This window comes from Pectinophora gossypiella, chromosome 11 (assembly GCF_024362695.1).
Source record: "Pectinophora gossypiella chromosome 11, ilPecGoss1.1, whole genome shotgun sequence".
Taxonomy (NCBI): domain Eukaryota; kingdom Metazoa; phylum Arthropoda; class Insecta; order Lepidoptera; family Gelechiidae; genus Pectinophora; species Pectinophora gossypiella.
The window spans coordinates 3,915,834-3,929,107 of NC_065414.1; the positions used below are offsets into that span (position 1 = coordinate 3,915,834).

Sequence of the window (13,274 nt, forward strand, 5' to 3'; positions counted from 1 at the left end):
GCGTGTGTGGTGCCGAAGCCAACACGTAAGACAATTTAATCTAAATGTTGTGTGACACCAACCGGCGATTATCCCTGTATGAACTATGGAAGTGCTATTATTATTAAAGACTTGTAAACACCCACGGTGCTTGCGCCACAAAATTGTTCGCCTAATGAGATAGGGCCCTAATTAAATCAGCCAAGTTTATGACGCATTCATAAACAAATAGACCGTTCTTTGAACTTATAATTCACCTGTCAACAATTGATCCCGAAATAAAGCCGAATATGACTTTAGCTGCAGGTTTAACGAGTCTCATTCACGGCAACAATACGGACTCAGTTCTATAAAGCCTCTATTCAGAAGATGTGTGCCTTTCAACGAGATTTTCTTAGACTGAAATGAGAGCCTCTATCACAATTCATTATAATACCATTCGGATAACTCCATTGTGTGGGCACCATTATAGAATCATTTACCTTAAACTCCAACTAAGAATCTGAGTGGATTTAAGTCATTTGTGCGCAGTTTAATAGATTAATACATAATTTGATTTATTATAGAGTAGCTTTAGTAATCATAATGGGTTTAAGTTTTATGTTTTTGTGGGTTCACGCATTGTTCGTAATTTACTTAGTAACTGAATAAAGTTCGTTGTAGATCGATGAGATAAAATTGTGCTAATGTGTTGTTGACATTCATTTCATCTTAATTGCCCGACTGCAGCGAATCAAGGAGAGGGTTATGTGTTTTAAGAGTTTGTTTACCACGGCATGCGACCACGGCTATCTTCTATTACTGTTTGGAAAAATTTCAGAGAAATATATCTAAGTATTTTCTTGTTACCTTTTAGAGCGTACTTTTCCGTAGTTTTATTTTTAAACACAGGTTTCTTTTGGTTGTCGTTAGAGCGTTAAACTGTACTTACATTTATATTTTGTTCAAAAGCAAAGTTCAATCGAATTATTTGATAATTGGATTCAATTTTGCTTGGTTGTATTATTCTTATTAGAAGTTCACCGCTTGTTTATTTATTATTCGTAAGGCGAGGTGTTATTGTATAGATAATACTTACTTTTCGTGATGTCCAAATCCACGCAGTTGCAATCGCGGGCAAGAATTAGTTACAGAAATAAATGTTTAAAGGTCAGTCTCTCGAAATTGTGTGAGCGTGTGCCGCTATCACCGCCATACTCAAACAGGACCAATGTTTGTCTTAATTTAATTTTAAATGTAATTAAAATTATTCGCATAAAAAGCAATTAATTTACCCAAACACTTGATAAATCACATTTCCAGCAAAAATGGTTTTCTCACAACTAAAACATTAATTACTGAAATTATTTTTTGTTATTACGTTGATTTTTTTAAATTAATTACTTGCGAAATTTAAATGGATTTATTTTGAAATATATTTCAATGATTTTGCGGATAGGCCGATTATTTTTCTGAAAACAGGGTATGGGTAGGATTAAATTTTATTGTATGGTGCCTTCATTCCATTACTTGAGTGATACTTACCTATAGTATAATTTATGACAGAAACAAAACATGTATATCTCTTCTGCTTCGGTCTTGGCCTCGGGTTGGGCTCACGATTCGGAGGGCCCTGGTTCGAATCCCGGGGGGGGGGGACATATCACAAAAATTACTTAATGATCTATTATTTGGTTAGGACATTACAGGCTCATCATCTGATTGTCCGAAAGTAAGATGACCCGAAGGCACGTGAAGCTTTTGGCCCCGGTTACTACTTACTAATATAGGTTAGTAATCGTTACATGGGCCATTGGCGGCTCAGTAGTAACCCAGACACCACGGTGGATGTGGCTCACAACCACACGATAGAAGAACATGTTATATATATGAATTTATTGTATTGCTAGCCATACATGAATATGTCAGGCATATTAATGTACCGTGTTACGCGTAGGGACTACATAGTGATAATATTAATCACATTCCCAATAACAGTCGGATGACACTAACTAGTGTATTAAATTAATCATAGAACTGTCATAATGGCGTAGCGTAGGGAAGCGGAGGAATTTACTTAATGGTAGAAGTCAATGGGGAGCACTATTAGCATACAATATTATGTTTATCTTTACAGATATTGGTGGTATTTCCTGTACGGTACGAGCATTAATATGTATACACTTTGTACCATGTCACATTAACTTTTTTGACAAATTGAACTGTAAGTCTCACTAAATATCAAATATGTTAGTTAAGTCTCACTAAATATCAAATATGTTAGTGCGACAGAGTCCTAAAGTGGGTACATTATATTGCTCATGACTGTACACACAATCTAATTTTAAATTATACCTGTCAGTTTCTTATACGCTGAAAAAGAAAAAAGACGGCTAATCGATAGGCGTAAAATTTGTAGAACACACGTCAATTTTAGGCATAATTCTAAAACAACCCTCTAAAAATTTTACATCGGCCATTAACCCGACAGAATTAAATTGACAGCAGACGTCAAACGAGTTGCATATCAGCGAGACGCCTATTTTATTCACTGGGGTAATTCATTTTAAAATTAACCTTAGTCAATTTTGTCAGTCCATTTCCTTTTCTGTGGATAATAAAATAAGGCGGTGTCTGCAGGAATCGAGGCCATTGTCTTACAATATTTTTTAAGAATGTCTAGAAAGCTAACAGAAAGCTCGGTGAGGCGTGGGTACTTAGTTCATCTAGTGATGTATGTTGTTCCTCGCGGACGAACTAAGTTGCTAGTAACACCCCTCTCACGCGAGTCATGCACGTGCTAAATGAGGTTGCAGAAATTACAGATTTGTTTTCATGCTCTATGAGTGAATTTGCAAAGGTTACGCTTTATGTGTTAAGTTATAAAATGAATACTTATAAACAATAGTTAGGTAATAAAGTAAGTGATGTCTAGTTATGTTCCTACTCTATCGAATTGGTTATATAAACTGTTTTGAAGAAATAAATGAGGAGCTCGGTGGCGCAGCGGTAAACGCGCTCGGTCTGCGATTGTTGAAGTAAAGCAACTTTCGCAAAGGCCGGTCATAGGATGGGTGACCACAAAAAAAAAGTTTTCATCTCGAGCTCCTCCGTGCTTCGGAAGGCACGTTAAGCCGTTGGTCCCGGCTGCATTAGCAGTCGTTAATAACCATCAATCCGCACTGGGCCCGCGTGATGGTTTAAGGCCCGATCTCCCTATCCATCCATAGAGAAGGCCCGTGCCCCAGCAGTGGGGACGTTAATGGGCTGATGATGATGAAGAAATAAATAAAAAAGTACCTTAAGTCGTGAGCTTATATTATCTGTCTTAGGGCCCTGTGCTGAGGATTTTCTTGCAGCTATTTTCCTTGGCTGTACAGGTTGAGACGTTCGATAAAAAGTATTTCCATCGTCCGTATATTGAGATTCCATGGGAGATACAAGGAAACCCTTTTTTATGTACGTATAGTTCACTTTTTTATTGAAATTCGGGCAGAGTAACGGCTTACAAAACAGTTCAAATACAAATGTGTCCGCTCGAATGGTGCGAGGACTTAAATAGTAAGTGACAAACAACCCCCCACTACTACTCTGACCACGCCATTCAAGCGACGTGACTTATACATAATTGATTTAACTTCTAAAAAATCAATAAGTAATAAATCTTATTACAATTAAATTATTAGTAAAAATACAAGAAGTTCCATATAAATATAAATATAATTTTATAAATTGTTTTAAGTTTACGCGGTTATTATCATAAATATAATAACAACAAAATAAATAATATCGGGAGTCTCATATCCCCATTTAAATGCGGTAAGAACCCGTTATTATGTGTTTTAATTATGATAATTTTATAACTTATATTGCGTAATTCAAATGCAGAATTATAAATAAATTGGAACCGGAAGTTGTAAACACTCAGTTCGGATGTAATTATAAATTGATTTAACATAAAAATAACAAGATATAGTTTTCCTACTTACTTATAGTAATATAGTGGACATTAAGGTACGCCGCCCATATAAGTATACATAAGTTTATAAAAAATACTGATTTAAAGTGTAGCTTTGTTATCCATTGATTTAAAATATTTTTGGGTTTGAGTTTGCTTAACATAAAGTACATTATGATTATATGTTTTTATTAACAAATATTAATTAAAACATAATTTCTCAACATTCCAGCCATAACAGAAGTAAAGTAAGCAAAGTAAGAAGACTTAAAAAATACACTCATGTTTACACATCCAACTGAGTCTATATGAAACTTAAGAAGTTCTAAAGTTGAAGCTAGAACAAATAAGGTATTTGAATTTCAGCCGAAGCTAGCCTAGTTCGCTTTGAACTGAATACCAACTTCGCTTCTCGTAAGTGGCATTTTAAGTCTTCATTTGTGTTTTTTGCTACAGTTATTCGACGAAAGTTGGAGATTTAAAATTTCTATACGTTTGGTTGGTTGGTGGACTGTGGTTCTGTGGTATACCGGCTTGCTTCGCAAACGGGGAGCGCCGCTTTGAACCCCGATATCGAACTTGCACAAACGAGCTACTAATTTATCTCAAGTGCAGTTTTTACTAATTAGTTGGCTTGAAAATTATAGACAGTGATACGGCTCATCACCTATCACGTTGGCCAATATGGTTCCAAGAACCACGCGGTATCAAAAAAAATGAAAATAAAAAAAAAATGGTACCAAAAACAAAATAAGTACCTGAACAATATAAAACACTTAGGTACAATTAATAAGTTCTCCAAATCGCTACACGAATGGCTACTGCAAAAGCTTTTTTATTCTTTAGACGATTTTTTTTGGCTTGCGTGTATGAAACGATTAACGAATGCTGAGGAAGCAAGAGAAGTGTGCCAGGATCGAAGGGGCCTCCGACCTCCGTGGTCCAGTGGTTGAGCGTTGTGCCGACGATCCGGAGTTCCCGGGTTTGAATCCCGGTGGGGACAAATCACAAAAATCACTTTGAGATCTTTAGTTTGGTTAGGACATCACAGGTTGATCACCTGATTGTCCAAAAAGTAAGATGATCCGTGCTTCGGAAGGCACGTTAAGCCGTTGGTCCCGGTTACTACTTACTGATGTAAGTATGTAGACGTTACATGAGTCATGTCAGGGGCCTATGGCGGCTCAATAATAACCCTGACACAATGTTGTTGGGGTTGGTAACCCACCTCACAACCCACACGATAGAAGAGAACATACATACATACATACATAAACTCACGCCCGTAATCCCTAATGGGGTGGGCAGAGCCACAAGTAATCAAAGACAACTTGCAGCCACTGTTGATACGAATTCCAAAGATGGATATGATGAACCTTATGGTGATAAGGGATCAGCCTATCGCCCATAACATTAGTCCATCATGTTAGAGGACACAATCCCTCTGTCGGTTTTTACGACATGCCCGGGAAGAGAAGCAGCTGAACGTGTTCTATGTTTTTTATATGCTCCCAGAACAGCATAGAAGCAAGATACGATAGAAGAGAAGATGATTGTTTAACAATTTTGTCTGAAAATCTCGGTCGTTAGAGCTTAAGTTCCGTGCTCTTGACAAGAAATCTTGTCGAATGTTTTAACGAAGCGGTCAAAACAGTTAAATTTGTTTCATTAGAACATTTATAGCCTTTTAGCTACTTTGGATATCAAAGGGCAAGAATCGAGAGGACTTTAGGACCCAGTTAATTGATTGATAGCATATAAAAGGGACTTGCTTGCAAAGTTTACGAAACCTTCGCGTAAATTTAATTTGAGATTTCCCGGAAATCATTCAAATTCAAATATACTTTATTGGAAGATAAAATAAAAGTTACAAAAGTGACTTAACTAGTAATGGCGGCCTTATAGCTTAAAGTGATTTCTTCCAGGCAACCATTAAAGTGCAAAGATGGCGGATGCAAATGATTATTACTGCTTTACTAAAATTTCTAGTCGATTAAACATTGGTTCCATAAAACAACACGGACCTCCGCCATTGTTACTCACAACGGTAACTATATTTAGTATATACGTTGATGAGGTTGGTACGTCACCTCACAACCCACACGATAAGAAGAAGTATACGTAGTAGTTAATATATATTAACATTATACGTATACTTATACTCACGCCCGTAATTCCTAATGGGGTGGGCAGAGCCACAAGTAATCAAAGACCAACTTACAGCTACTATTGATACGAAATCTCAAGCATAGGTAGGATCAACCTATCATCCATTATAACTTCATCCTGTTAGAATGGACAAAATCCCTCAGATGAACGTGTTCCAAATCTTTTAAAAACATAATTTAAAAAATATACAGGGTGTTAGTGACATTGCAACGAAAACTTTGTTTCAGACTATGATTCTGAGTTGATATCAAGTGGAAATTTCCGTTGTAAATGTATGGAACTGAATTAGAAAGACATTTAATCACCAAAATTAAAAACAAAACAAACACATCTTATAAATAAAACACCTCCTCCAATGCGTCACATCGAGGCAAGGTGCCCAACAGGCTGGCAGCATTACCCCTCTGAATCGCCAGACTAATTCTCTGACAGAAATAACTACCAGCCCTAGCATCCAAAAAAAAAATGAAAATAATTTAAAAAACACCAAAATTTTTTATGATTTTTTCTATAGAGAATTCCACTCGATATCAACTCAGAAAGACCATGATTATGGTCTGAATCATCCCCCAAAGTTTTTGTTACGGTGTCACTAACATCCATGAGTACCCTTACGGCTGCCTGTAAGTAATGTACATGGTGTAAGTAACATCGTAACAAATACTAAGAGGGACGATTCGGCTCATGATTCGGAATAAGTATCAAGTGGAATTGTTTATCGCAAAAGTATATACCTACTTAATTGAAAAAAACTCGAAAAAGAAATATGAATTTTGCGACGGAAATATCCACTTGATATTAACTCAGAATCACGGTCTGAATCATCCCCCTCAGTATCCGGTACGATGTCACTAAAACCCTGTACATGACTTCGATGGATGAATAACGTACGGTCACGAGCATTAATATGTATACACTTTGGTACCATGTCACATTAACTTTTTTGACAAATTGAACTGTAAGTCTCACTAAATGACAAATATGTTAGTGCGACAGAGTCCTAAAGTGGGTATATTATATTTCTCACGACTGTACACTTCTGCTCACCTTGGAGGACCTGTCTTTTCCCATCTAAAAACATGTCTGAGGAGGATGTCTGAGGTAACAACTCGACTGAGCATACTTACACATAGATTTGTTAGCAGTTAAAACCGCGGTTACGTACGTACGTAAACTCCAACTTAACACTCTACATACATCTTCCAGTTTGTTTGTGCCGCATCCGCCGCGAACTCGCTCTGGTACAACAAACAGCGAAATACCAATAAAATACAAAGTCTTGAAACACTTCCTCCTACGCCTTGAATAGAATACTTTGTGAAGAATAATAAAGTAACAAGAATATGCGAGTATTAAAAAAAGAAACTTGACTTCAATGTTTGTGGAAGGAAACGTATAGATTATGAATTATTATAGATTATGAATTACTATAGATATCTGTTACTATTGTAGCGGACCCAACTAGTTGGCCACCTAGTTCCGCTCACATGCAACAGATGGCGCCACATTTAATAATGCAGTTTTCAAGCAGTCGTGAAACGCGATATCGAAGATTTCACAGCAAGACGCATATATACAAATTTCAACATAACACCGTTGGATCGTCGATCCCTAGTCACACTACCAACTTGTGGCTAGCGGGGTACTATGCTCAGTTCGGTACCCCGAAAAACATCCTTTGGCGGCAGCACACCCTCGCCGCCAAACTATATACAGAATGTTAGTGACATCATAACAAAAACTTTGATTATGATTCAGATCATAATTCTGAGTCGATATCAAGCGGATGATCCGTCGCAAAGTATCTATCTACTCAGCCTGTGTCCACCAACTGCTGGGAATAGGCCTTCTCAAGTCGTTACAAGGACTACCCACAAAAACTTATCATAAGCCACATCAAGGTTATGTTACCTTTTAAACCCATATTTCGTCATAAAACAAAACAAACATCATAAAGTTACAGGATTTTAATGAAGCTGTAACTTAATGAGTGGGATTTATGATATTGATCTGGGTCCGGTCTATAGGACCGAGCGTAATAGTTTCTTGGAGTTTAAACTTAACCCGGTCAAAAGATATTATGATTTTGAGGTTGTGTATACGTTATTACAATAAAATACCAAATAATATTTTGAATTTGTCAGAAAATAAATAGAAAGCACATTTATGTAAAAAAGGCTTATTTTAAGATAAATTATTACCTAAATGGTAAAAATCCTCTAGTTATTAAATAACTTGAAAGGCATGTTGCTGTTGCAGTTTCTTGTCATTTCTTCTCCTCAGCTATAATACCTTGCGAAATGACGTAGATTTAAAAATGTTAAATTGACCTTCAACAAGTTTATCCGTCATAATTACGTTGAATAAATGATTCTGATTTCTGATCTGATATCCATCAAAGAATCAAGTCATGTAATAATGGTTATGGTTAGGTTAATGACCGAACTCATTTATTTTGATTTTCAAATACGCATATAGATGACAACGATAATCTACATAGAGGTCAATAGAGTCACAAGTGCGAACATCAAAACCACACTTGCAGTCACTTTAGATATATCCATGCTATAACTGAAATGACACTATCACTTTGTCGATTTTTATGATATACACGGGAAGATAAACAGCTGAACGCGTACTTTCTTATTCCATTCCGATCCACTCATTATTATTTTCTTTTTATTATTACGACTTACCGAAGATATACCGCACATGACATAAATCACTTGGCCGGAAAGATCCCACCATAGAAAATATTAGTCTAAATTATTAATACTAAAATAAAACTTAATTAAAACATTTCCTAAAATGATACTGACGTAAAATGTAGCTTCTTTAATTTCGTTTGACTAACGATGTGACAAGAACACAAGATGAATTTTTAATGTATAATTAGGTTTTTGTGCCGTGGAAAGCTTCTAGTAATTGCCCCTTAAAGTTTTTTTTAATATCACTCAACATGTAATTAGCTAAGTGCTGTCTGACAACTGTTCTTCGTGAATGATAAACGAGCCACCTTGTAAGGTGGTGTTTAATTCTATTCACACATTCTCAAATCACAATTATTCCATTTATGAAAAACTCTTCATATAAATAATTTTATATCAAACGCTTTGTTTACTCCTTTTTAAATCTATCTAGATCAGGAAAAGCAAAACGCTTTAACCAATAAGTACAAAAGAGCAGCGGTTATCGATAAAAAAGGGAAAAAATTAAAAGAGAACTTTATTGCACGCCCCGATACAATTAAGTGCGCCGAGTCAATTGATGGCATGCATACAATACGTTAGGATATCAAGTAGGCTAAAGAAAGGGCGCCAAGTTTCACGCATGCGCAAAACAGGACACAGGAAAACACAGCCAGTCGCCCGAAGGCAGTCTTCGCGACGACGTCCCTTGCAGCGGACGTGATACGCGCTCCAAAATTCGAATTTCGTAATCCATATACGCGAGTGTTCATAGATGAAAAAGAAACAGATATGTTATGAAAGTTGTAGGTAGATTTACGTGCAATGCGCGGCGTGCGTGATGTTCGCACTAAGCGTGCTTTTGTTCATGACAGTGTTAGACTGTGTACCTTCTTTCGATGTGTATCATCACCAGTTCGCGGTCCATGTCCCGGGAGGCTCCGAGAGAGCCACAGACATCGCTCATCGACATGGTTTTATCAATCACGGACAGGTGAGGCAGTATTTTTGTTTTTTTTTTCCGCCATTTCTCGAGACAAGTTTCGGAGGTTACGTCAATTGTTCATAGGTAAAAATCGCTGAGGCCATGATCGTACAATTCGTTTCCTGTTAGGTAATGCAATTAAAAAGGAAAACTTAAAATTTTTGCCAAAAATATAACTCGAAAATAAATCTAAACAACTTCATTAATTTTGATCGCCAATCGCTACCCTTTATTAAATTATGTAAAGGTAGATTCTAATAAAGTTATTAAACTCCACCAAAATAAATAAAAGTTGTAATTAAAAAGTCGGACCTTGTGTAAAAATTACGGTACCTATAAAATGCTGTTGGAACCGTTTGTATTTCGAAGTAACGTAAAGTTTTACCGGTATATAAGGGCGCTACTTCATCGGTGAGCACACGTTTGTAATGTAATATATATGATTCGATTTTGAGCATCAAATTACAGGCGAATGCTTGTGTAATACAGGGTGTTAGTAACATCATATCGAAAAATTTTAAAGGTGAATCAGACCATGATTCTAAGTTGATATTAAGCGGAATTTTCCGTCGCAAAAGAATGTAACTGAAAATCATGAATTTCCGAGAGGAAATTCCACTTGTTATCAACTCAGAATTATGGTCTGAATCATCCCCCTCAGTATTCGTTATAGTGTCACTAACACATGTACTTGTATGGCTACACATAAGTGTACTTGTACTTGTACGGAGTCTAGACGACATCATAACGATTACTGAGGGGGATGATTCAGCTCATAATTCTAAGTTAATATCAAAGTGGAATTTTTATCGCAAGGGTATATAATTGAAAATAATTGAAAAAACGATCTCGAATGTTGCGACGAAAAATTCCACTTGATATTAACTCAGAATCATGATCTGAATCATCCCCCTTAGTATTCGATACGATGTCACTAACACTCTATATTATAATGTTCGATATCGAATCTGTACGTAAACTTAAATCACAGTCAGGGATGTAGTAGGTATGTAATGTAACGCCTAATCGAATCATATAATATGTTACATTATAAACGAATGGTCATCGATTACTATTTACCCAAATAAGTATGCAGTCTAGAAACGTGGTATTTACATAACTTTTGTACCTTTTTCTTGACAAGAATGTTTCCACTTTGGGAACAGCACATAGCAGGTTCTTGTGATAATTTCGTAAAAAACCGACTACTTTCCAAAGTAATTTACTATCAGACAAACATACATAACATGAACTCACGACTATATTCCTAAAGGGCTAGGCAGAGGTACGATAAGCTGCAAAAGTCCAATCAGTTGCAAAGTAATAAATTAACTGGTTGCACTTAAGACTTCCTGACATGACATGTTGTTTCTGTAAGAGACCAAAAACACCTACAAAAACATAAATTTTATAATTATGACAACTAATGGTTCATAATTTCACCACTGTTTACAAATAATTCGTTGAGCTCAGTGACTGAATTTTAGCTCTTTGATCGTACATCCATCGTAAGATAACCCTACCCTAGCTCATATTTATATATTTTATGAGATTATAAGCAACATGGTTCCTTCGAAGAAATTACTTTTTAACAACTTATTCCATGCTACATAAGTAATAACAACAGAATATAAACTCACGACTTTATCCTAATTGGGGTAGTCAGAGTTAAATCGATCACAACACGAAATAATTATCCATACCTCACGGAGCTTTCTGTTACACCTGCGTGATAGGTGGTGAGCCGTATCGCTCCATAAGTAAAAACCACCGCAGATGATCGGGCCGTCATTTAGGATACTTACTTTTATTATTATTATGATTTTGTTTTGTTTTTCTTTTTTTTGTTAATGATTTTTGATCTTGGTTTTCTTTTCGTTTTGTTTTTTTTTTCTTTTTTTCTGTGTATTGATTTCCATGTGGTTTCTGTCCTGTGTTGAATGTAAATATGTTTGTCTGTCCGCGTCCGCTTACCTAACCTGAATATTTCACAAGTCCGGTTTTTACAGAAGTGACTGCCTGTCTGACCTTCCAACCCGCAAAGGGAAAACCAGCCCAATACAGATTAGGTCACATACCTCCGAAATAAATTTCTCGGGAATGTGGGTTTCCTCACGATGTTTTCTTTCACCGCTGAGCATGTAATACTCAATTATGATCCAAATAAGAAAACAAATTCGACAATCATTGGTTTAGGCCTGTGCTGGATTCGAACCTGTGACCTCAAAGTGAGAGGCAAGCGTTCTACTAACTGGGCCACCACGTGTCAATCATACAAAATATCAAACGAATGTAGCACAATTGGCGGCGTTATTTCTAAATATAAATCTTTTCCAGCTATTCTTTTCGTCACAGATCATGCGATGTATTAGATTTACGTAAAAAATGTAAATGTTATTGAATCTCTGTTGTGAAAGAAATGTCACCTGATCGCATGTGGAAAGAGAAAATTCAATTCAATTCGGGATTTTCCCGTATCGTTCGGAATTTTTTTTTGTCATCTTAATCTCAGGAAGACGCCTTTAAACGTCTGGTTCAAAATAGTCGCTGTGATTTAATTAAAGAAATATTATTATTTTTTCGTTTAACTTTTTTAAACTATGAAGTGAAGGACTTTCCAGGTTACGTTCTTCAGAAACAATATAGATGGCGCTGTACAGATTTACCTTCGTTTTTCTAATTTCATGGATAACAGACACTTGCATTTTTTATCTTTGTTTTTGAGTATAAATGATGACACTTTTAATTACACCCAGTCACAATCACATCTTTCATCCATTAATTATTATTCTGTTCAAAATAAAGAGAAGCAATATAATTCAAATATCAAGCAACAATTATTTTTAAGAATTTATTTATTTATTTATTAATGCTTTTGCTATTAAGTTGTACGGTATTTATTTTATTTTAGGACATTAATTGTATCTAATAATAAAAAAAAGTAATTAAAGAAAAAAAAAAGTAATTAAAGTAGTTAGTAATTGTATGTAAGTTCAAAACTTTATTCCTAATTGGGGTAGTCAGAGGTAGATCCGTGAGCTTATGTTGTTATCATGATAATTACGTTGAATAAATGATTCTGATTTCTGATATCAACAATTCAAAGAAATTCGAATTGTATCTACATTTCCTGTAGGTAGGTAAAAAGAAAACGAAATTCTGAATATAAAGATTTCGCCGAAAATGTTTTATGTCCGCTTCAAGAAATCAGAAAAACTCGTTTATATTTAATTAAACGTCTGAACCAGTCTGAACTGAGAAGAGGTAACATACTTGTTTCAGAATATATTCAAAGGAAAGCGAATAAAATGTGTTCAGACATTACCTAATGATTATGTTTATGAACACAGATGAGAGATTTTTACATTGTTTTAAGTTTACGCGGTTATTATCATAATTAAAACACATAATAACGGGTTCTTACCGCGTTTAAATGGGGATATGAGACTCCCGATATTATATCCCCATTTAAACGCGGTAAGAACCCGTTATTATGTGTTTTAATAATGAGAGATTT

General features: G+C 35.7%; 1 protein-coding gene across 1 annotated transcript in view; it reads left to right on the forward strand.

The window, feature by feature from the left end:
* The first annotated feature begins 9,551 nt into the window (after positions 1-9,551).
* Positions 9,552-13,274, forward strand: part of LOC126370652 (furin-like protease 2) — a 39,774-nt gene continuing 36,051 nt past the window's right edge. Inside the window, exon 1 of the mRNA XM_050015613.1 lies at positions 9,552-9,766. Within this exon, the coding sequence (XP_049871570.1) occupies positions 9,614-9,766 (153 nt within the window). The 5' untranslated portion in view covers positions 9,552-9,613. The remainder of the gene's footprint in view (positions 9,767-13,274) is intronic.